The sequence below is a fragment of the Agelaius phoeniceus genome, chromosome 1 (genome assembly GCF_051311805.1).
Source record: "Agelaius phoeniceus isolate bAgePho1 chromosome 1, bAgePho1.hap1, whole genome shotgun sequence".
Lineage (NCBI taxonomy): Eukaryota > Metazoa > Chordata > Aves > Passeriformes > Icteridae > Agelaius > Agelaius phoeniceus.
Window position 1 is genome coordinate 32,025,837 of NC_135265.1, and position 25,042 is coordinate 32,050,878.

At 45.9% G+C, this 25,042-nt stretch overlaps 1 protein-coding gene across 5 annotated transcripts; it reads right to left on the minus strand.

Moving 5' to 3' along the window:
• Window positions 1-1,571: 1,571 nt before the first annotated feature.
• LOC129125954 (transcription factor Sp8) lies at window positions 1,572-22,160 on the minus strand. 5 transcript variants are annotated; one of them, XR_013181467.1, is made up of 5 exons: window positions 21,021-21,206; window positions 12,728-12,818; window positions 11,528-11,628; window positions 5,990-6,198; window positions 1,572-1,656 (listed from the first exon to the last, which is right to left on the minus strand). XR_013181467.1 is itself a non-coding variant. In XM_077175842.1 (3 exons), the coding sequence occupies exon 3, from the start codon at window positions 19,903-19,905 to the stop codon at window positions 18,460-18,462; it is 1,446 nt and encodes a 481-aa protein (XP_077031957.1). In that variant the 5' UTR covers window positions 19,906-19,938; window positions 21,932-22,045; window positions 22,141-22,160; the 3' UTR covers window positions 16,821-18,459. The 5 variants fall into 5 exon arrangements, 3 of the variants coding, with proteins under 3 accessions (XP_077031957.1, XP_054497634.1, XP_077031951.1); XR_013181469.1 differs by lacking the exons at window positions 5,990-6,198; window positions 21,021-21,206 and having other exon boundaries at window positions 1,621-1,656; window positions 12,728-13,038; XM_077175842.1 differs by lacking the exons at window positions 1,572-1,656; window positions 5,990-6,198; window positions 11,528-11,628; window positions 12,728-12,818; window positions 21,021-21,206 and adding exons at window positions 16,821-19,938; window positions 21,932-22,045; window positions 22,141-22,160.
• Between the last annotated feature and the right edge of the window lie 2,882 nt (window positions 22,161-25,042).

The following is a 25,042-nucleotide window of genomic DNA, read 5'->3' on the forward strand; positions in this document are numbered from 1 at the left end:
TCACATAGAGAAGCACTTTATTCATAGTTTCTGGTGACACATGGGCCTATGTGCACTTCTTATACTTTTTATTTTACAAGAGTCTAAAGCAAAAAAAGTTCCTGTGGCTTTCAGTGAGATCAGTTGTTACCCTGAGAATATATTTAGAAGTAAATTACAAAAATCTTCTGTCATCGCTCATTGGTTATTCTGTCAGTACATATGTAGTATAAAAAAACACAATTATTTCTCCAGCATACATCTAAGATGAAGAACAGGAGAATGGGATTACCACCAGATTCTAATCTTACTTCTGCAGAAAAGGTAGGATAACTCTCAGTAGATATCTACTCATACTTTAACTACACTTCTAAGAACTTCTACCTCACAGTTTAGACTTAGGTTTTCTGGGAGGAAAAAGATTTGCAGATATTCCTCTAAGGGATTTTTGGCTTCACAAAATTTGGGCCAAGGCCACAAAGTCATGCTGCTCAAAGTTGGGCTGAGATTTGCAGGATAAATGAGCCCTGACAGAATATCCTTGTCATGAGAAAATATCCTTGTAACACAACTGCAGGTAGCTGTCTCTTAAACTTGTTTGCTGTGTGTGTAGGTATAACCAAAACCTGATGAAAGTATGCATGTATCTGCTACTCCCCCAGGAGAAATATTTAATTTAGAGTGTTTCTTGAGAAGTCTGGGCCTGTCTAAATAGGAAAATTTACCAACTTAACTATACTGCTGTAATTCCCTATGGGGATGGAAGGAAAAAGTGTATCCATGAAGAAAGTTGTAGCTCTGGCAGTAAATTTCTCAGGGCAGACAAACCCTTCAGGTTTTGTCCATAACTTGAAAATTCAGACCTGATATTCATAAGACATAATTGATGAAGTTGCAACACAGAGACAACACAGCTGCTTAACCTTAGGGAAAAAAGCAAGGAGGCCTAGTTGTTACTTGACAACATATCCCAGCATATAAAATACTATCATCATCTAATTTGGCATTGTTTTGTGCCCTCTTAATGCTCTGTAGATCTCCATTTTATTTGGATTAGACATTGACTATTTGAATTAAACTCAACTGATTTGGGTTGTTAGACTCAACTTCATGAAGCAGCCTGTGCTCATCCCATTTCTGTGGTGGAAGGGTCAATAAAGTAATGGGTTTTGCCAGCAGAGGGTTATCAAGTGCAAGAGGCATTGTACTGTGATCCTAAGTGTGTGCAACCTGGGCAGTGAAGCAGACCTACAAAAGACCTACACTCTTTCCTTAGCTAGTCAGTGACAGACATTACACAGAGATGCTTTGCAGACTCAGAGAAATTATCCTATCCATCTTAACTTGCATGAATTCACATATCCAGAGCTGCCTTCAGAGGCTTCCAAACCCATTTCTCTTTTTGCCAGACCATGTAGACACATTATAACTTCTCTTGTTTTTCCTCAGGTGGTGGAACAAACTGCTGCCTGTGCCCAGAACAGAAGGACCTGCATTGTGACCACTCACCACCCATGACCAGCACCAAGCACAGTTACTCTTCCAGTTGTTACCAATGAAAAATAATAAAAAGAATTTACCAGCAGTAATGGCAAGACATGAAGCATATTTTAATTTAGCAAATGCACAAACATTGCCATAAAACATCAGTAGCTTGAGGTCTTCTTTAGAAATGAGCTGTCAGGGAAGGAAAAAAAAAAAGAGCAGTTAGTATCAAAAGGGCGTTGTCTGACCTGCTGGATTTACAGGCTTTATTCCACAGTACTTAGGTCCTATTTAGGACTGGGAGTCTTTCAACCTGATCAGTATTCTTGCCTTCAGAGAATAAATATACACTTTTTACATTGAACTGAATATGAATGTGGCTGCAGACAATTTTTCACCTTTTCACTCAACTGCTTACTCCCTCTTTTTCTCCTCCATAAAATATGCAACTGAGCAGACTCCCTTGGAACTAACAGTGACAGATATAATTAATTAGCTGCATAATCTTAAATTGTTGTTCTAGTTTTTATGTTAATTTTTGTAAGAGGAGGTTTAAATCATTAAACTGAACTCTTGGTGCTAAGGACTGTAGTGATAGACCTGATTTGGAAGCACAAATCAAACAAATTAAAATCTGTAAACTATTTTTTTCTGGTTTCAGGCTACATCTCAGCTCTGTTCAAATTTAACTTATTATTTCGTTTTCTAACCATTTCCAGTCCCAATTTAAATTGCTACAGGTGGACTTTAGAGATTTGTGTTCTATCCCTGAATACCACAAATGTTTGCATCCCATGCTTCAATTTCTCTTTGTGTAAATCCGTATTACTGCTAACTACCTCAAACTTAAAAGCACCTTAAGAACAAGGGATAGAGAAATCCTAATAAGGAGCAAATATGATAAAAAATACTTGCTATGATAGTGACATATTACAGAAAAGCTCAAGGATTGTGACAAATTTTCATTCATCAAAATCTCTTTTTTCTTGATTTGTATTTTCTTTTACACATTTGTAGATCAATTATAAGTTAATTGACAAAGTGGTTAGCACACATTGTGGCAATATGAAGTGTATGCGCACAACGTCAAGGCTATGTTGAGCTTCTTTAAGGGACAATTGGAAAGGAGAATAATTTTTTACTGGCTTTATCAGTCAGTTTTCAGCATATAAAAACATTAAAATTTCATGGTTTCCTTATGATTTTCCTTCTGCTTTTTTCTTGGAAGAAATATCTGTTCACTCTACTCAACCCATAACAGAAGACTGCTTACTCTCTCAGAGGTGCACACAATCCCACAGCAGCCAAGCATATACCAAAATATCAAAATGTGTTAATAAAACATGTCCTTGAAAAACTGGATAAATCACATGAAAAATAGGGTGTATAAGTGCTTGAGTTTCAATCCCTTGTGATGCTAAATCCTTCAGTGCGCCCAGCTCAATAAAGACCATTACTACAATTATTTGGAAAATGGTAGGGTTTTTGGTTTGCATTTATTATGTGACCCGTAGAATTATTGAAGTTACATGGAGGAGGAAATGAGAGTGGTAAATTCCTTAATAATCGGTCATATTATGACTCAGTCATGGGTTAAAAAATTAGAAATGCATTTTCAGATTTGTTGAAGTACTAAACATCTTTAAAAATTTTGTGTCTAAATAATCTGTGTACCTTTTTAATGTAGAATAATCTTAGCTGAAATACATAAGTATTGATAACTGAGGCACTTCTAAACGTTCTATGCCGGACATGGCCCACTTCTGAGTTTAGAGTAGACTTATCTTCTAAAAACATTTACTGAACCATAACTAATTCACCCTGTGGTGTACAAAGCCTAGAATAAACACTGCTCAATCTCACTTAAAGGATTTATTAGACTTGCAGGTGGAGTGTCTAAAGCAGACCTTCAACTTTCTCAGACACAAATAAGTATCCAGTGCTGACGATTCCTAACCATCAGCAACCTCTGCTTCACTCTCCTTGTTGAAAGGACTGCTTTGCCCTGATATCTAATCTAAATCATTGCTGTTTTCTGCTGGGTATTTTCCAGCTGGCACACACCCTTATGAAGTCTTTTGCCCAAAGCCAGGTCGCATATTCTAGCTGAGGCATTTGCAGTGCAGAGCAGAAAGATTATTTGCCATGCTTTGCAGTCTCTATTCCTGCCTAGTGTGTGTCAGGAGGGTGTTTTGCAACAGCATGGTATTGTTGCAACTGGTCACTCCCTGCTGAGTTTAGTTCCTAGAACTTGTTCTTATTGAATATTGCCCTATTTTTTCAGACAATTTATCCAGTTAGTCAAGGTAATTTTGAATTCTAATCCTGTCCTCCGGCATCCAGTCTTTCTCAACTTGACATTTTCTGGAAATTTAATAAGCATGCTCTTCTTCCCATCTAGGTCATTAATGAAAATATTGAATATAACACAGCCAGGGCAAACTCTTGCAGAATTCCATTTATGCATCTGTTTAGATGAGGAATTCATGGCAGAGCAATCAGTAGAAGTTAGTAGGCAGATGCATCTAAGTGTTACAATTATCTCTTCTTCTAAGTCAGCACACTTTGACTTGAATGCAAACAATTCAGATTCAAGCTGTACCGTTTAAAAATCCAAATATGATTGCATCTGTTCTCATCTGAGCAGTCTGTTTCACAAGGGACCCATTTCAAAGCTCATTATAGCTAATGACTGGCTCCTATAAATTTCAGTGGGCCATGAATCAGGGTTGAAAAAAGGCTAAACATGATCCTTCACTGACACGAAAATAAAGTTTTGCAGAAGTCAGCATTTGATTTTTTTAAAAAATATTTTGATTCATTAAACTAACGAGTCAGCAAAACTGGCCAAAAATTGATTTTTCTCAAACTTTGTATTTTCCCCAAATGATCAAGGAATAAATTGAACACATTTCAAATTTATTATGCAAACATCTAAGATAAATGAATAACCCACTCAAACCTAATTATCCAAAAAATATCTCAGCATGAGCTGATGGTGGGCCTCATTGAAACAGACCTGTGAGTTCAGAGTCAGCCTCTTCTAGCTCTCACAGAGTTTGAAATGTTAAATATAGATTAGAGTTTCCTATAGCCTCTGGCAGTCAATTTTGCAATTTTGTAGCTGATGGCTTATCTACATAGATTCAGATATAGTAAACTCATTGTAGAGGACTGCTGTTATTGTCCTCAAATAGGAATCCCTTCAACTAATTTCTGCCTAGACTACATTTTATTTCCTTTTAAAAATAAAAGTGGTCAAAGAGTTAAAAGTAGCAAGAATTTTACTGTAGCCTTTTTGATGATTCCAGAAAACGGTTCTTTTCATTCCAATGGCTAGTTATCATCACTGTTAAAATTTTGCAGCCTGGAGTCTAAACTTGGCTCATTTCAGCTGAGTTCACACACAATGACACCTGAAGGATCAGAGGACCCTTTCCCTTTTATATTTCTGTTTTCCATACAATTACTTCAGGTGTAACCCCTAATTCTCCTCTTTCACTAGACAGAAGTGTCCTTACAGTCTTTTTTATCCAGCCCCCAGCTGTGGATCTTCACTAAATACCCCTTACATTTCCCTGCATCATCCTTCAATCTGATTTCACCAGAAATTATTCACCAGGTTCTAATGCTATCACTAAATTACAAGCTGAGGAAATCACACAAGCTGTGTGACAGGATTTTTAAAATAGCTTCATTTCAAATGAAGGCAGTGAGACCCTGGAACAGTTTGCCCAGACATGTTTTGGGTGCCCCATCCCTGGCGGTGTTCAAGGCCAGGCTGGAAGCATCTTGGAGCCACCTGGTCTAGTGAGATGTGCCCTTGCCAGTGGCAGGGAGTTGGAACTAGGTGATCTTTAGTGTCCCTTGCAACACAAACCATTCTATGGTTCTGTGAATTAACACTAGATATCTACAACATTCGAATTCAAGTCCTCTGCCCTTACTCACTGGAGGCAGGCATCACCACAGTTTTCTGTGACTTATCTCCTACTGTTTGGACTATCTTTACAGATCCTTTCAGCTGCCCTTTTCTTTCCCGCCGTATTTCAGGATGCATTTCTGTACCTAACCTTCCACACTGCCCTCTATGTGTGCACTGCTCTCTGCATTTATTGATGAAGACCTATTGCTTTCTCTTTGTGTGAACTTGCACAAACCAGGGTAGCAGCAAGAGAGCAGTCACTGATGAGCATAGGGCAGCCCACCAGAGACTCTGGGCAAGAGACTGTCCTATAAAAACTTGGAGTGACAAAACAAACTGCAAACCAGACTGTTCTTTCAAGAGTGAAAGGGGAGGGAGGATGGAATAGAGGAAAAGGGGGACTATCAAGAGACAGGCTAGAGTCATGTCTTCAAATAGACAGATTGTGTTTGTTAAAGATAAGCTTATGATATTTCACCTTTGTATTTTTTACATCAAAATTTTAATAATAATAATATTTCACTAAGTAATAAATAACATTTCATCTTGGTGTATTTTTTTTGACTGCAAGAGAGTTATCTTTCTCTGAATTTCAATTACCTTGATTGACCTCTTCAGGGTGCCTTATATGTCAGGTGTTCTGCTCATCCATCACTTTGCTATGGGAAGTGTTCCTCTTCTATGGATGCAAACTGAGAATGTCAGAAGGGTTTTGCTTCTTCTTTACATAACACTGAATATTTTCCTTGTGTGATGCAGTTTAGTAATTTGGTGGTCTAGCTGGAAATATCTGACTTGTAGTTTGAAATCTGGAAAATTTTAAACCATGTAACAGCTGTGAATCTTCAGCTGGGACAGCCATTCATGTACCCTGCACAAAGATACTGCTGTTCACCTGGGCCCTCCACCCTCTTGTCCTGCTCACTTGTTTCAACTTGTTTTGAGTGCTTTAGGAAACAAATTGTGAATATGCCTATGGGGAAGGTGTTTGGGTGTTTTTGCAAGTACTCAAGTAGACACTTGCTGTGATAGTGTTACTTCCACATGAGCTTTGCCAGAGAGTCTAGCCTATGATCCTATGAAAACATACCATTCATCTTTCAGTAGACAGGACAAGTATTGACCTGAGCACACAGCACAAGATCTGCAATGCTCACTGAAGTTTTCATGCTAATGATAAATCTAATTAGGAATTAGTGAAAAGACCTTTTCTGTGTCAAAAATATGGGGAGGAAAAAATAAATCTATTCTTATAGACTTCGTTTGTAACTTTTAGGTACCTGCCTCAGCATCTCTTTTTCAGTTTTATCTTTAGGGAGAAAAAATTGGCACTTTTTTGTGGAAAGTGCTGTGAAAATGTGAAAACCTTCTCAAAATAATTTTGCAAATAAAGCAAAGTAAACTTGTCTTCTCATAAAATTTACCGGGTTCATAACTTGGTGAAGACAGAGTTTGCTAATTTTAGATTTTATTTTCATCACAACAGAGTGTAAAACAATCCATTTCAGTCAAAAGGCGCCATTCCATGATAATTTTTCAGCTAAACCAGCTGAGATTTGATAGTTGCAGTTCAGCCTAGGAAAGGGAGGCTTCCCAAGACAACCACATGGAAGTGAAAATTGCCTCTGACAGAACTGTATTACAGGCATATTTGATGATTATGCAACATGTATGTGTGACTGAGACTTCTCTCCCTCCCTCAGCATGTCACATGTTTGGCTAAGAAGAGCCACTTTATGCCTGGAGGCACAACTGCAGTGCCTGCTTTTGTGCCCAGCAGCACCAGCCTCACCCTCATGAGAGCAGTCCTGGTCACCCACCAGCACCCCTTCCTCCTGCTGGTTTAACCAAGCCTCTGACTGCTCAGATTCACTCTGGGGGTCCTAACTCCCTGTCTTGGTAGAGTTCCACAGACAGGAGATTTTATATGTTTAGATATATAGCTTTCCAGTTGAATTTTGAAAGTACCCTGGGTATTGCAGTAGTTCATTTGGACTGCAGTATAATTTATGCACATCTCCACTTCTCTTCCTCAAAAATGTGTACTTCATGCTGCTGCATAAAGTCTTCCAGTCTTGGAAGAAGTATCAGAGCTGCTCCTTACACAGTAGGAAAGGGTTTCTTTTCAACAGTCCTTAATCCATCCCAAACTTACAGCTTCCCACAACTGCTCTAGTCCTGTGACACAGAATATCATCACAATAGAGGTCTTATACCCCCAGCTTCCCACAGGGAGGAATGAAACTGGTCCTGGTGGCAGGATTTGCAGTATGTGAGGTGCCTTCCTGTTAGATAAAAGTGAAACCTAAGGTCCTTATGCTCAGGGAAAATCACTGAGTTCAGTTTATCAAACAAAAAGTATTCCAGAATTTTTCCACATGCAAAACCAAGTTGCAAGGCATAATCTCTTAAGAAAAGTGATCTGCAACACAGTGACTTTAGTTTGCAAGCCTATTTGTTCCAGATTCTGAAGTGAATTGTCTTTTGTTAATTAATTAATTCATAAGTCTGAGTTAAGTGTACTACAATTCCCTGCTGAATTTCCCTTATTAGAACAATCCATCCCACAGCCTCAGTTACACAGATCAGCTTTACATAATGGGAAAGGTACTTGTCAAATATAAATGCAATCTCAAAAAAGCAGGCAGTCTCTCATCATACTAGGGACATATTCTTGTATTAGTCAAAAAATGTAAAGGTTATCCTGATTTCATTAAATACTGTTTGCCAGTCTGCATGTGTGGAAATAAATTTGTCTGTAATTTGAAGTGATTTCTTATGGAAATAATTCTCACATAATCAAACCACCAGTCTGCCTCTGTACCTCTCAGCACAGGAACTCTTGTATCTATTGGCTGGTTTGAGGCGCAATTATCTTATTAAAAATGAAGAAAATAAGCAGCTAAGTAGTGGAGTTTGTTCCTATATCCCAATTAACCTCATGCCTTGTTACAAGTTAAAGTATCTCACCAGCCTGGCAGCTTTTGTTACTGCTCCCATTTCAGAGGAAGATTTCATCAGCATTTACATCTCTGTTGAGATACAGATCTCTTTCTTCTCTGGCAGGAATACAGAAGAAACCATACATCATTTGATCTCTGGAGCTTAGTTTTGTCAGTGTTCATTGAGCAGTTAGACCATGCCCCAGGACAAATGACTGAAATTCTGTTCACTTCTCAGCTTGGGCACCCCTGCTCTGACTACTTGGAAGTCCTGCCTTGCTGGAGCGCAGGCCTCTGGTGAGTCACAGGAAAGGGAGGCACACTGCTGTGACCTTCCTCTCATCATCCATTAAAAGCACTTCCCTGTAGTTGTGTGGGGGGCTAAATCCTGGTAGCATACAGTGGGAATCCTCAAAGCATGTGAACAGGGTCAAGCTCATGAGGGACGAGCAGGATGACACCAAAGTGGCCATACAGAGCCTGAGAGCATGTAGGGACATCCATGCCTGGGCATGCAGGGACCTGTGCAGTAAGGTGCTTGCTGGGTTTGGCAGCAGCCAAGTGCCTGTGTTTTATTTCCTGTTCCTATTCTCTTCACTGGGTTTCATCTTTCCTCTTATTTTTTTATTTTTTTTCACAACGAGACAAAACTTTACCTACTTTCTCTGCTGGTGCTGTACTCTCTGGAAATGTAGATTATGGCTCAGAAAACAGAAATAACAACCTAGATAAACCCATGCCATCAGGGGAAGACCACAGTAAGATCAGCCTTGAAACCCTCCCAAAACCAAGATCCTTCTTTCTCCGATGTGCTTGTGCCCTAAAGCACATTGTCATGAAGGTACAGCCTGATGTGTTATTGACTCTTCAACTTAGTCTTCACCCAGGAAAAGCCCCAATAAAAGCAATGTTTCATGAGAATGAAAATTTGTCCTACACAGACTAAACAGAGATTTTATCAGAGAAGTTATTGCAGTTGGGCTAGAAATGACAGCTGACAAAAAACATTTAAAAAAAAGTATAGCAGGTTTAGTGATCTCATGGTGACTACTACAAAAAGAGGAGATGTGGCTAAATTACTAAGTTATGTGCCAAAAATGTATCTAGTTGATGCAGCTATTCCCTTCTGATCTCTTCTGTGCCTGAAGAAACACAATAAATTATATAAAAGTATTTTTAACAGAACTTTCTTGAATTAAGCCTGACTTCAGAAGCACATTTTCCTCTGCTGTCAAATGGAAAAATCCACACATGTAATTTTAAATTTATTGCAGCAGATGAAATAATTGTACTTACTGATTGTGTTTGGCCCACAATCAGTAAGTAAAATTCACCAGCTATTTTACAAAAGGCTGAAACTTTTTCATTCATCTTTAGCTGTTGAATCTCGCTCTCGCTCCTTTACATGAGAAGAAGTGATGATGTGCATATTTTCTTGAAGATTTGGGTCTCTTTTAAAACTTCTGTTAATTCTCCCATGAGCACTTTGACAGCAGGTCAGCAATTATGTTATGAAACAAGCATGTCTTTCTGCCTACAAATGACAAAATTAAAACAAAATAGATAAATACTACCAGATGAAAATACTTGTTAATTAAGACCACTAACCATGGGGTTTTTTTCATGGCTTTCATATTTTATTAAATTTTGATTGAAAGATATTGAAAGTAAGTAGTCTAAACCTGTAAAATGTGTATTATCTCTAGAAGGCAACACAACTTCTATCGTCACCAATCATTTTATGTAGTATTACTGACAACAGGAAATCATTGCCTGCTGTACATTTAAGACCAAAAAATACTGCAACAAGAGAAGGAAAATCTTTTGTTCTTTGTATCTATATTTCAATTTAAATGTATGTGTAACAGATTTTTTTTTACACTCCTTCTCTGATATGCCCTGATGCTGAATGCAATGTACCTTGGAATATTTACCTCACAATAGACTAGAGGATACACATGTGGAAGCTTAGCATCTTAGAAGTCCATCATCTTTCTTACCTGACTCATACAGTCAGAAAAAGCTAATGTCTGCCACAGTAAGTGAAAATTAGCAGGGCCTGACATGAATGCTAGCCAAGTTGTGATTTAATGTCTATAAAACATTATGAACCCTTACATACTGTGTTTTGTAATTGAACTCATGTTTGGGTACTCAGTTGCTCTCCAGAACAGAAACAAGATCCACAGCATGACTTTGACATCAATTAAGCTTTTCTCATTTATGAGGAGAAACAGACTGAATTTTTGGGTTTCTGTGTCATGAAGGGAGAAGGACTAGGCAGAACTAAAAACAAATTTATTGCAGCTACCTTTTTAAGGACGTCCTTGATGAGACCAATTTTTTCAGGATCCAAGTCTTTCAGAATTCACAGAGTTTTGAAAGCTCTTTTTAAATAAAGATATGCTGCTTGCATGTGCTTTCAATTCATTCATTCATTCACTCATTCATTCATTCATTCGTTCATCCATTCATCCATTCTTCTAAATATTCTGTTCTTGGCAAAACGGGACGTAAATTTAGTCTGCAGCTGTTCCCACAGGCTGTTGAGTTTAATTGAAAGTAGAAGTGGTCCACTGTCAAAGTGGGCATTAAAACAGAAGTCTGCTGGAAATCTTGGGCTTGGTGCACGAGGTTGATAAACTCCCTGGCTGCTTGAGCCAGGACTGTGACACAGTTCGTGAGTGACACTGTTCGTGAGTGACACCAGTGCTCTGGAGGGAAGGAGTCCTGCTCTGCACCCCTCTAAAAAGTGAGACCTGTGTTTGTCCTAACACCGAAGATGGCTGTGCAGAGTTAACAGTGTGCCGCTGCATTCAGCGCAATTGAAAACTGTGTTTGGCAAGTGTTTTCTCCGTTTGGCTTTGTCCTTTCATATGTATATGGACAAGCAAATTAAACCCCATTCTTAGTGCGGTAATGGTCGGACTATGCAAAGCAAAGCAAACACACACAGCAGACAGTGATGCTGGCTCTTACTGAAGTTTCAGGTACCAACCTACTACCAGGTAGGGATTTCCTCCTTGGGACAGCCTGTTTGCACTGCCCACCTAAACTCTGCATCAAATCTAATACCTTTCACTGCTCAGCAATCCCACCTTATATTTATTTATCTGGAGAAACCAAAAATCACTACTGGCAAATAATTGTGGCTTGCCTCCTTTACCCTGAGGAAAGAGAGGTTCACAGAACTCACTTGGCAGGTCTGAGAAGGCAGTTGAGTGGAGTCTGGTGGTTATGTTTTTGCAATAAGCAAGACTTGCAAGGATAGGCAGCATCCTCTCAACAGGTTGATGGCTGTAATGGAGAAGAAAATCTTCATACCTGTTGCCAGGCATCTATGTCTGATCTTTGAGTATGAGCGTGAAAATACCTAAAAACAAAAACCACAGACAAACAAACAAAAAAAAACCCACCACAAAACAAAACCAAAAAGAAAAATCCTAAATCTCTGAAAAGTAGAGGCGAGAAGGCGACTAAGGGGTTAAAAATTTCGAGAGCTATGTAAGAAGGGACAGCAGTGAAAAGAGAAAAATTCCTGCGCTTCTGAGTGTTAAAACATCTTCCTTCGAGTAGTTAAAAATCCGACTGCCTGCTCCTTGCAATCGGAGGCAGGGAAGCCGGCGGGGATATTACTTCAGTACCTCATTCGCAGGCTGAAGGGGTTTTATTTGCCGGCCGCCTTTCCTTTGAGAGGACACCTTTGCCGCTGTGCCCATTCCGCGGCGTTGTCACCGTGTCGCTCCGTCCCCCCGCGCCCCGGGAGCCGCCGCCGGTGCCTCCCGTTAGCCCTTCCCAAACCGGGTGCCAACAGGGTTGTAAGAATTTAATAACATACTATATATTTTGATTTAAAAAAAAAAAAGTGCTTTCTAAAACTGAAGCCAGGAGCAGCGTTATTTAACTGTGGAGCAATTTTAATTATCAGGAACACACTTTCTGCCTTTCACACGCACAAGTCTGTGAAGAGAACACCTGAGCTACCCTGAGAAGATAAATTTACAAAAATATAGGAAAGTACTTTGGAGCGTCTCCTCGGGACAGTTTTCTGCAACAAACGCGAGGAAAAAAAAGAAAAAAAAGAAAAAGGAAAAAATTTTTAAAAAGCCGTCTCCGAGACAGCGTTCAACTACATGAATGAGTTTAGCAACTCAGCCAAAAGCCCTTGTCACCCTGTCACCTCCCCCGCCCAGCAGCTTTCAAAGAATTCCAGGATGAAGCATCTAAAATAAATCCCCAATCCTTCCCTAGTAGCTGCTTTTGCACTTCCAGCGTCTCTTCATCCGAGACAAGGATATCGTCCTGCCTCGGCGGGGATCCCCGGCCGCCCCATTTCCAGCCGCTGTGCGAACGCTCGGCAGAGCCTGGGGGGCTGCGGGCACCTTCTTCATCTCACCTATTTCCAGGCGATTTCACGGAGATTCATTCTCCCATACAGGCTTGGAGCTGCTCATCTGCCCGCAGAAACGAATACTAGACCATTTGCTCTGCAAAAAAATAAGCCCACCGTCCTAAGGAGTGTCGCGACGTGTCCCTCGAGGGAAAGCCGGGCACCTCGTCCGGGGGGAGAGAACTGGCTGTGATTTGGAGTAGAACACCCTGAGTTTGAAGGACACGCCGGCGCCCGGTGCCAGGACGGGTGGGACCGGGCAGGGCCAGCCCCGCGCCTCCCGCCGCTCCCGCACGGGTCAGCCCCAGAGCTCGGCGAGAGTTTCCCTCCCTCCCGCCGGGCCGGCTCGGTCCCCTCGGGGCTCCCGCTGCCCACGGGGCGCACACGCCGGGTGGCGCTGCGAGCCCGCGGCAGCTCCGGCCGCGCCGCCCCCGCTCCACGGTGTGCGCCAGCGTGTCCGTGGAAAAGGGGGAGGAAAAGGGGAAGGGGCAATGGGGAGGCAGCTAATGGCTCCCGAAAGAAGCAGCGGTGCGGCGATGGGGAGAAAGTCCGGGCGAGGTGCAGAGCCTTCTGCTCAGCAGCAACCGGGATGTGCGAGTGGCCGGCTTGATTGTCAGCGGAAGGAGAGCTGGTAAGGCGTGGGAGAGCAGCACTGGGTGCACAGGCACACACATGCACATCCTCCTGTCTCAAGGCGTAAAGCAAAGTATGTAGCCGGCAATAATAATAATAACAATAATACTTTAAAAAAAAAAAAGTGTTCTTTTCCTCGTCCCTGCAAAAGAAATTTGCACGGCTTGACATCGCCCCAGAAACAAAAGTTGTTCAAAAGAAACCTCCCGCCCAAGCACCTCTCTTTCCATAATAAGGGATGAACACTCACAAGCCTTCTTTCTGCGTCCCCGACATACAGGGCGGCCCCGAGGCTCCAGCCGGGAGCGGGGGCTGCTCCCAGCATCGCCTCCCTGGGAACACCGACTTCGCGCAAGCGTCGGGGCTCCCCGTCTGCTTTTTGCACTTAGCAGAGCAGTATCGCTCAGGCTGAAAAGCAGAATTCTCGGATTGCCAAAATCGAGATTACGCCACAGGCGGTTGGCCCATTATTCAGCTCCTCACCGGGCCTTGCAGGCAATATAAATATGCTTCTTGAAAAATTGTGCCCTTCTCAAAAAGTAATACAGGATCCCAGTCTGTTTCGAAATCCACAAGTGTAAAATGGAATTACTCTGTATTTAAAGTGCCCCACTAAAGCTCCTATCCACTTGCCATTATCCCGTATTTCCCTAATCCCTTTTTTAAAAAAGTAATTCCAAGTGGCAGTTAGAAAACCATACAACAGGAAACACAATAATTGTCCTAAATAGCGCAGTTTTCCTCAATACACACCTTCCTGATGTGTAAAAATTTCTCCATACACTTTAGCAAAAGATAGACAGTTTGCTTAAAACGATGCCATAACAAGTGAAAAATTAGTGTTCTACTTTTTAAAGCAGATATTACGAAATGTGCTCTCCTCCATGGAATTGTTGAGTAATTTTTAATATATCTTTATGATTAAAAAAACAAAGTGCAATGGAGTGAGCTTAGAAATCAATCCCAATTTATTCTAAGAAACATAAGGTTGTTCTGATACAGCAAAAGAGTTTTTTGTCCTTCTATCATAAATCTGGCAAGAACATGGGCAACTGCACACCTAATTTGCTCACACCTTTTCCCAGCTCCTTCTTTGCAAAGATAAACCAGAGGTTGCTTCACAGAATGTAACTGAAATGTGGCAGGTCTTGGCAAGTGCATACTTACTTTCAGCCACTCGTACTGAAAGATTTGTTGGACTGCATCAAGTATCCTTCCTCCATCACCTTTACAGCTGTGAACGTGTTGACGGCTGGATTAGCCACCACATCCACAAATAAAGCATTTGATATTTCAGTTCTTGTTTTCTGCTTTCACATTCCTAGACTGGAATCGAGGAGAAGTCAGCACGTTTTGACTGCTGCTTAGTCTCGTCAGGCACAGGAGGAGGGTAGCAGGAAAGGCACTATCAGCAGGCAGAAATGAAGTGGCGTTTTACATCACTTCAGCTCCACACATCTCCCGTCACTGCTCTATTGAAAATTTAAACTGGAAAATGACAATAAAAAGCCGGAATAATGGGTAAAGCAAGACACGAAATTCGATAGACATTGCTACGAGCTTGAAGGGAAGCGACTTAAAAGGTCAGAGAGCAAACGGGAATGGCCACAATCATCTGAAGGCTGTTGGAAGGTAAGTTGATGGACACCGGTTTGACCCGCAGGTCAGCAAACTAGTTTAACTCTACCTTGATCTGCACAACGCAGAGACAAGTTCCCGGCTCCTATCAAGCAACTCAATGCCCTTATCTGGAAGGGTTTAGTAAAAGCAAATCCATTACAAAAAGGAGCTATTCAGCCTTCAAGTGCTGGGTTTTGCTAGTAAAAGAAAGGAAAAATATGTGTGTTCTCACACACCCTGGATGCAAACTGGCAGCTCCCAAACAGCAGCAGCACACGCTCCTTCCTGGGCCAAGGATGGATTTTGCTGCTGGCTCTATCCCACTGCCAAACATTCCCAAGATGGAGCAACCAGTGCCCTAAAGAAACCATCAAATTCCTGGACAATAGCATTTTGATAGCACTTTCTTTTCAGGTGCGTATTGGAGAAGCAGTATTAGAAGTTATCCTCTGCTCCATTACCCTTTTTACTAGGTGCTCAGACCATTTCATCAGGACCAAAATTTCCAAGTAACATAACCACTGCCTCTCACTCCAAATGGGGAAATCAGGTGCTGCTCCACCACCCCATTTACATGGTATTAAAAACCAAAAAAAATCAGAGCAAACTGTTGCTTTGTTTCAGTAGCAAACTTTGCAGGCCTCTCCTGGTTGCGTTTGTAATGAAGAAAAATCTGAATGCAGTTCAGAAAAAGTCAACCAGAGCAACTTCCGTTTCTAGTGGTTGTTAACAGTCCCATCTAACCCCTACACCATGCAGGGGACCAAAATGTTGAACGCCTCTGGAGTTGACTGGTCTGTGCTTTTTTGCCCTGCAGTTTAATACCTGTTGTTCAAGGTACTACCAACGACCATGTGTTTTACACGTGTGCACAAAAGATCATTCTGCTATGCAGATTACATGCTCTAGCCCTAATTTTCCAGTACCCTGACAGCGAGCATCACCTCCCTAGGTAACAGAAGAGGCCAGATTTCCAAACAGAAATAACACGACCTCCAGACGCTTCCCCACCCCCATCCCCCCACTCCCCAAAGAAGGTGGTAAAAGAAAGTGTTAGGAGTTTGAGGGGTTTGGGTTGGTTTCGGTTTGGTGTTTTGGGGGTTTTTGCCAAAACGCTAAGCAAATGCACAATTGTGTTTTTATTGTTGTCCAGGGGGAGCTTGTGGAAAAGATTTAAAGGACACAGCAAGGGCGGCAGCGCTTGACCGGCTGGCTGACAGCACCCCGCAGCCCCTGAAATTGCCCAGATTCCCGGTCCTGTGGGGAAAACGCCCCCGAACAAGAAGGGAGTTTTCACACACAACCGCGAAGTTTCCCAGCCCTGAGACCTGAAGAAGTTAGTGCTCGCTACGGCAATTAGCATCGCCCCCAGCCACAACCACCTCAGCTCAAAACAAAAGCGGAGGACCACTTTTTCTTTTGTCTTTTAAAGCAATAATGACCCTCAGCATTTCAATATTAAATCTCCTTTCACAATGGATCTGGAGGGATGTGAAAAATAATTTCAAGGAGGAGGTATATGCAAAGCAGCTGCTCAAACATACTCAGATTTGTGAGAGGCACTGTAAAATTAGTCTGATAAGAACAATTTAACAATTTTCTAAAAGAAGAGCTAATGTCCTTCATTTAGTTTCCTCTGATGGTGCATTTTAAAAAGCATGAAACAGAACAACTTACCCATTTTAATGCCTCAAAGCTGCTCTTAGTATGTGCTAAAATTTACATTCGTTGTATGCGCACTTTTCTCTGAAACTCTAGAGAACAACTCATGCCATATGAGTTCAAAGCAAATCATTGACTGCAACGATGGACTTACAAAGAAGAAAAACAACTGGCTGACCTAAGGTAGAATGATTTTCTGGAGTTTATTAATACCATTTAAAATATTACAGATAAAAATCAATTACATTTCATGCATTTAAAATGCAAATCTAAAATGTTCCAGCGAAGGGCTTTTCATTTCAATGTGAAATATCCAAATTATTTCAACATTACAATGAGACAATTAGTTTGCAGCATTGCAAACTGCTAATGTAGTGTCAGGAGTGTTTATTAACATTTACCAATATTATTTTCAGGAAATACACATAGGCCAACGTTAGTTCAGTTTCACTTGGACAGTTTATTTAATACATGGGTTGTGGCAAACCCACTTTATGAAATATAGGAGAACTCTCACCGTAACTATACCTGAACTGCCAGCAAATGCAAATAAGTACATGCTCCATTAAATTAAATGTCATTCAACATTTATCAAATATTGTTTGCTTAATTACAGTTGTATGCCTAGCTAAATTAATATTCAAGCAAAACCTATATCCTGAAGAGTGATTTGATGCACACTTCAAGAGAGGAGTCCAGAAAAAAAAAATGCAGTGAACCAGGACTGCAACAAGAATGTTTTCTCGTGACAGGAAAAGAAATAAAAATTAAAAAGAAAAAAAAGCTCAAGTGTACTTCAATATATTTTCAAATATTTACTGGAAGAAATTTACAAGAAAAATACTATACAAAATCGTCTCCTGGACAACTGCACCTCACACCGATATATTGGTGGAGTTTAATTAATTGTTAGCTAATCTAGAACGATTTCCCAGTGGTACAAACCTATAGGTTCAGACGCATTTTACAAATATTTAATTTTCCTATTCCCCCCCGGCCTCCCTTTTTTGGCATTGGAAATACATCTTCGCTTGAAACCCACGATTCTTCTTCATCTGTCTGAAGTTAAAAAAAAATATACGACTTTCAACCTAATTATTTTCAACGTATTTCGCGATTCCTGCTCAAACGAGAATTATACAAATATGCTGGCAAACGCAGTGAAATTCGGACTCGAGGAGGTAAACGATTCGTTAAAATTGAAAAAAAAAAAAAAAAAAAAAGAGGAAGGGAAATAAGCACACTGCCGCTCCGGTCCCGGGGAGCAGACGGGCTCCGAGCAGGCACCGGGCTGAGAGCAGGTCCGAGAGTCAGCTCGGCGCTGCGCGGGGCGCGGAGCGCGGCTGGCGGCGCTGCCGTCGGAGGCGCCGCCGCGGAGCAGCCCCGGCCCGCCTGCCCGCCCCGCCGGGGCACCGAGCGCGGCTCTGCCGGCGCCAGCGGCGGAGGGAGGGAGTACGGGACGGTTTCCAGCAGCAAAGCGAGAGGGGACGTGGGTGTTTTTTCCGCTCTAAAAGCAACACGAGGCGGGGGGGTCTCAAGGCGAAGGGGAAAGGAGGCGGCGGCGGGGCCGCCCCATGGGGGGTCGCGGCTCTCCGCCCTTGCCGAGCCGCTCCCCTGCCCCCGTCGCGGGGGTTGCGCGGCCCGGCCGCACCGGGGTTGCCCGGGAGGGCAGCGGAGCGGCCGCGGGGCTGAGCGCCGTTCTTGCGGAGCCGTGCCAGCTACTTACGTGTCCGCGTCCCCGCCGCAGGGCTGCGCGCTCGGGGGGCTGCGCGACCAGGGGGGCGGCGGGACTGGGGGGCGCGACGGCCCCGAGCCTCCGCCCGTCACTCCAGCCCGTTGCGGTGGCCGGGCTCGGGGGGCGGCAGCAGCTCCGGGGAGTGGCAGGGCGGACTGCCGGCCGCGCTGTGCTCGCTGTCGGTGTCGCTGCCCTTCTTGCCGCCGGGGCCGGGGCCGCCGCCGGGGCCGCCGCCGCCGGGGCCCCCGGCGCCTCCGGGGCCGCTGTGGGTCTTGACGTGCTTGCTGAGGTGGTCGCTGCGCATGAAGCGCTTGTTGCAGACGGGGCAGGCGAAGCGCTTCTCGCCCGTGTGGGTCCGCAGGTGCCGCTGCAGCTCGTCGGAGCGGGTGAAGCGCTTGCCGCAGAAGAGCCAGTTGCAGACGAAGGGCCGCTCGCCCGTGTGCCAGCGCAGGTGCGCCTTCAGGTGCGAGGTTTTGCCGTAGACCTTGCCGCAGCCGGGGATGTGGCAGCTGTGCAGCCCCTTGCGGCGCAGGCTGGCCCCCGCCGGCCCCAGCCGCTCGGCCTCCTGGCAATTGGGGCAGTCGCAGGTGGCGCGCCCCGAGTAGCGGCGGGCGGAGGACCGCGGCGAAGCGGCCAGAGGCGCGGCGGGGCCGCCGCCCAGCATGGAGCCCCCGGCGCCGGCCAGCGGCGAGGGGGCCGAGTCCGGGTAGGAGCCGGGCAGCACCGGCTTAAATCCGTCCATGAGATGCTGCCCGGCGGGGCTGAGGAGGTGCGAGGAGGCGCCGCTGCTGAAGGCCGAGTGGCCCAGGCCCGAGTAATCCGAGTTATAGCCGCCCAGTGGCGAGTGGAGCGAGGTCTGGAGTCCGCCGGGCGCCGGGTGCAGCGAGCCAGGCAGCGCGGCCGCGCCGTTGGGGCTCTGCACGTCGATCCAGCCGGCGCCCACGTCCCACCAGCTGGAGGCGCCCGCTGAGCCAACCTCGCCGGCGCCGAGCCCCGGGTGCGAGGGCTTGAACCAGGACTCGTAGGGGTGCGCCATGCCCACCCGCGGGTAGATGCCCTGCAGCCCCTCCACCGACGTGTGCACCTTGGAGATGAAGACGGGCTGGTGCGCCGCCGCCTCCTGTCCTGCCGCCCCACCGCCGCCGCCTCCGCCGCCGCCGCCGCCACCGGCGCTGCCCGGCGCCTGGAAGACGGAGTAGTCGTTGGCGAAGGGCGAGCTGGCGGCCGCCGCGCTGCTGGAGGTGAGCGAGAAGGCGCTGGAGCCCGGCGAGCCGCCGCAGCTGAACGAGTCCGAGACGAGGGCGGCCGCCGCCGCCGCCGCCGCTGCCGCCGCCGCCGAGGAGCCGTTCCGCGCCGCGCCCGCCACGCCGAAGCCCGGGAGGCCGGAGCCCACGGCCCCGCAGCTGCCCGCCGAGGCTGAGGAGGAGGAGCGTTTCCAGGGGTGGAAGCCTTTGCCGAAGGAGGACGTGCTGTCCGAAAGGGCGGACGGCGAGGGGCTGGGGCTGCCGATCTTGTTGCAGGTCGCGGCGAGCATGGCCAGCGGCGTGGAGCCTACCCGCGGTTCCTCCTGCGGGCACAGAGGGGAGAGGGCCGTCCCGCCGGCGTCAGGGATGGAGCGGCCCCGCGCCGCCGCCCCGCGCCCCGCGCTCCGCGCCCGGCACCGCTCCGCCGCCCGGCCCCGCTCCGCTCCGCTCCGCCGCCCGGCCCCGGGCGCAAAGTTTCGCGACTCCCGCGGGAGGGTCCCTTCGCTGGGGCCGGCACCGCAGTTCTGCCTCCAAACGCCTACCGGGGCTTTTTTTCACCATCCAACTCCCCTCCCCCGAAGGAGCTCAGGAAGGGTTAAAAAGGGGGAAGAAAAAAAGAGAGGGGAAAAAAGTTGCGTCTGTTACCGTAGCTTTAAAGATGCCCCCGGCACGGCGGCAGCTACGTTTCAGCCTGCTCCCTTTCCCCAGGACGTGGCTGGTCCCCGTCCCTCAGGCCAGTAAGGCTGTTTTCTTAAATACAGAATCGCAGGACTATCAAATTACTGTTTTGCTGTTATTTTTTTTTTTTTTCTTTAAGCGTCCTTTAAATCAGCCTAATTTACGTAGCAACGATAATGAAATACATTTATAAATTTAACATATGTAAATATGTATGCATACACGAGTTGAACGTACCTGCTAGACACGGTGGGTTGTGTTATTTTAAAGGGAAATAAAAAGCCACAATCTGTTGCAATTTTTTTAAAAAATTGCACGCAAAAAAACCCGATAGTGCTGGGTTTGGGATTATTTTTTGTTTGTTGTTTTTTTTCTTCCAGCAGTCACATGTAAAGAAGAAAAGCCACTTCTTCGGGGGCACAGGAACAGCACAGCCTAGGCGCTGTAGGTTGTTTCTACAAATGCCCTTAAAACCTTTTCTTGCTCACTGAAAAGTGACTCTGCCCCTTTTTCCCCCTCTCACTCTTTCTTTTCACCTAAATTCACTTGTACTTAAGCTAAAAAAAGAAAAAAAAAAAAAAAAAGAAAAAAAGAATAAGAAAAAAAAACCAGGCTGAATAGAGGAGACTGATAGCCCCGGTCAAGACAGGGGTTATTTTAACCCCCTCCAATCGACAATAAAAAGAAACCAATTAAACCAGCAAGAGAAAAAAATCCTTAGACTCACCCCTAGAAGTGAAGTTGCCATCACACAAAAGTGCCCTCCTCTCAGAGGATCTTTTTTATATTGATAAATCAGAGGCAGTGTTTTTTTTAGAGGTGTGCAATACAATGATCAGTTCCGCCCATTCCACCACAATTGTAGCTCCCTCGCCGGCTTTGAAGTGCCGCTGAGCCACCGCCAGCCAATCCCCGCCACCGCCGCCTCGCTCGCCGACGTGACTGCGTGAAGTCAGCAGCGCCGTCGAGCCGAGCCGTCGGGCCCCGCCGGCGCTGATGACCTCACGCACTCACGTCGGCGAGCGGCGCGGGCTGCGGTGCCGGTCCGCAGGGACCGCTCACCCCGGGTCGGGCTACTTCGTCCCGGCCGCCCTATCCATCACCCCCCCACCCCACAGCCGTGTGCGCAATTTGACAACAGTTGCTTTTGAGGTTGTTTTTTTTTTTCCCCTCGGAGCGGTTTATGTTTGAATTTTTATACCATCATGATCATCATCATAATCTCAGTCATACTGTGATAATCGGCACGGCGAGAGCGGTAGCATCCCGTTTCTCCACTAGTCCCCCTTTCCGCCCTTCCCGATCCCTTCTGGTCAGCCCCTCTTCTCCCGTTGTCCCGGCAAGGAGGGGGGAACACTTTAGGTCACTGCTGCCTGTCGTTCCCTCCCTTCTCGCCCTCGCCGACCGCGCTTTCAGGCGCGATTCTTGGCGGAGGAGTCGCACAAGCGGAGTCCACCCGGGCGGCCCCGGCACAACCAGGGGCTGGCTTCCCGCCGCCTCGTCCCCCCCGAAGGTGAGCGCTTTGCTCTCCTCGGCTCCTCGCCCAGCCCTGGGAGGCTGCGGGGAAGGTCAGAGCCCTCTCCCCCTGGCCCTGCGGGACCCCGCTCGGCCCGGCCCTGCTCGCCCAGGTGCTCTCACCCCCGCGGGTTTTCCACGGCTTTGCTTAGCTTTCCAGGGGATGTTTTTCCTCTTTCTCTCGGCTCCGGTTTTGACCCGTTTCCGTGTCGTGGGGATATTGACTGTACATCATATCTATTGATCAAGGGAGTAATGTACATTATCATACTTTGAAGTAAGAGTGAAGTAAATTAATGAACTGCTTTCTTTCTCTGAAAGCTGACGCTTACCATAAATGTCGCGTTTCTCTCTGCGAGCTGCTCTGAATGATTTTAGCCTGTTGAGAAGGCGTGACAGGCCAGCCCAGAAGGAGGAAGGGGTGGGGGAAGGAGGGAACTCCGTTTAACAAATAAAAAGAATTAACTTCATTGCTTTGGTCTCCTTCTATAATGATATTCATTTTACAGACCTAACGTACACTTGTTTAAATTTCGGATTTAATTTAATCAATACTATCACCCGCAAAGAGGGGAAGAACATTTCCCGGAGATACTCCCTTGTATGAATACTTATTAACTTTTTATCTCCACTTTCTTTATCTGCCGAAGATGGGGAGAAACTATTAAGACATAGATCAGAAAGCGTAAGAGCAAAACAAGCATCGTGAGCATTACATTTTAGATGAACACAAAATCGCATTTTGTGGTGTGCCAGGTTAGGTAAAAAGATCGACACGCATTCCTTTCAGCCCCAGAAAGTCTGAGAGACTTTGCCATACACCGGGGAAGTAGAAGCCTTTAGTGATATATCTCTTTTTAGGACAGCCTCGCCGGGTGGGTCTTCCATTCGCATCCGTATTTTGTCTGCACTTGTCTGCCCAGAGGAAACGTGTCCTTTTTTGATCTTTTCGTGTTTGTTTGTTCTGATGCTTGCCTTGACTCCTTTGATTTGGGGTCGAAAATCCTTAATTTTCAGTGCGCTTTTCCTTTAAAAGCACCATGTGGGAAATTATGAAAAACTCGTTGCAAAAATAGTCGTGGGAGTCTTTACAAGGGAACTCAACTGAGAGGGAGGAAAAAAAAAAAAGGCAAATACATCAGAACAGAAATCACAAAACTCCTGCCAGTGGGCATCCTCCTGCTACTCTGATAATTTCCCCGAAACTGGAAAAGCAGCAGCTTCTGAACTTTGAGAGCGGTGAGCTGATATTTTCTGAATTGGCCACGGAAACATCTGTAACCTTCCTCCTTTGTATACATTGCCTGCTGGGCAAAGGATTTAAGCAAGCTTACAATTTTGTTTGCATTTGCCTTATTGACCACTGCACTTAAGGGTGCAGTACATCAACATAATATGCAGGTGGGGGCGGCGGGGCGGCGGTGGGGGGGGGGGGAAGCCAGCAAAGAGAGGTTTTCCAGAAATTAATTAAAACTTTTTTTTCCCCCCCATTTGAAGTTTAATGTACGGGAGGAGATAAATGTTCGTGCCGTTTCTTGAAAACCTGTGGGATCCACTCTCAATAAAGCTAAAATCTATTAGCATTCTGTATGCATCTGCAGCATAAATTTCATTTGAATTTCAAATTTAATAAACCAGGAGGTTTTTAATCATCCCTGGTTTTATTTGTTTGATATTAACATGCTTATTGACCGGGTCTGTTGACCAGTTTGATCATTACAGGACAGCAAAAAGTTAATTAAAACGACCACAGCTCCTTAATCATATCATCTGTCTCATCCATGTCGCTCCCTTTATTACAGCCTATGATGGATAGTCTCCCAGATTAATTTCTCTGTTTCTTCGATTTGGACAACAGCTTTTTGGACCTAATTTACATCCTGGGAACAACTTGCTCAAGTCTACCTAACATCTTGAGCCTACAATGTAGATTAGCAATCTCGGAACTTTAGACACAACGATAGCTGTCGCTAACCTTTCGGGAAGGGGGGTGGATTTTCTTGGAGCATACCCCGATTCTCCGCGCTGCGACCGGCAAGCGGACAGAGATGGATAGACCCTTGTACCAGAGGTCCTCGCCTGTCTACAGACAGCGCTACCGGGGTGTAGAGGAGGATTTCTCTTTGAGGAAACAGAGGTCTGTGCTATTTGAAAGGGCGTAGCTGGAAAAATTAAGCTGCAGGCTGACCACGCCGTGTGCTGAATGTCCGTGTTAGCGGGGGAAAGCGTTTCAGGCCACCCTTGCGCCAATTTAGGGACACACGGGTGGGAGCCAGACTCTCCTGTCGCCTCCCTGGCGGTGCGGCTCCGCTCCGCCGTCTGTCAAGTGTCCAGCGAGGAGGAAGCCTCGCTCCTCGGCGTCCAGCGGCTCCCAGCTCCGCTCCCGTGGTCACGGGGCAAAGCCTCTAGGCGGGGGCCTTGTCCTCGCCTCCCTGGGCTCCGTGCTCTGGAAAAGGCTGCCTTGCCCCCGTGCTTGCCCCACCGCCCCGTATCTGCTGCCCTGGGCTGGGTAGGTGGGGGCCAGGAAGTGTCCCCTTCGCCCGACACTTTCACCTAGAATCTGTCACCTGCAAGATTTACGGAGGGGTGACAAACAACTCTCCCGGCGCACGAGGGCTCGGCTTGCTCGGGGAACGGAGAAAGGGGAATGGGACATAAACGAGACCAAACGGCCACCAGTCAGAAAGGACCGTGCTGTGCCTGGCGGTCACTGAGCAAAGAGGGTGGTTAATGTCTTCCTTTAACCTCCACCTACACCTCTGCACAGATGTGCTCCACCTGGGACGTTTCCCTCCCTGCCTCACTGGGCACTTTCGTGGACACCGGAGCTCCCTGTCGGGCACGGGTGCGGCGCGGCGGGAGCGGACGGTGCGTGTGCGCCGCTGCCTCCACCTATTGCCTCGGTGGGTTTTTTCTCCCGTAGGTGTAAACGTGCCCCAGGTACCCGGCAACCCTGCCGGTGTCCCCGTCCCGCTGCCCGCCACGCTTTTCCCAGCCTGGAGCGGCCTGACTGCTCCTCCGCGCAGCCGGCGGGGAGAGGCGCCCGGCAGAGCCCGGGCTTCTCTTCTCTCTGGAGAGGGGACACGCCGACCTGTCTGCAGCCGGCGGAGGGGATTCACGAGTCACTTCGACGTCTTTCCTCGTTTGTTTATTTATTTGTCTGGATCTGTGGTAAAAAAAAAAAAAAAAAAAAAAAAAAAAAAAAGCAGCTAGCTGCGTCTCCGAAAGGTCCCT

Excerpts from the sequence above, each read along its gene's own strand:
- LOC129125954 (XM_054641659.2), bottom strand. The coding sequence starts at position 21,041 with ATGGCAACTTCACTTCTAGGG. Across the intron at positions 19,939-21,020 it reads TGGCAACTTCACTTCTAGGG|GAGGAACCGCGGGTAGGCTC; the intron begins GTGAGTCTAAGG and ends CTGTGCCCGCAG.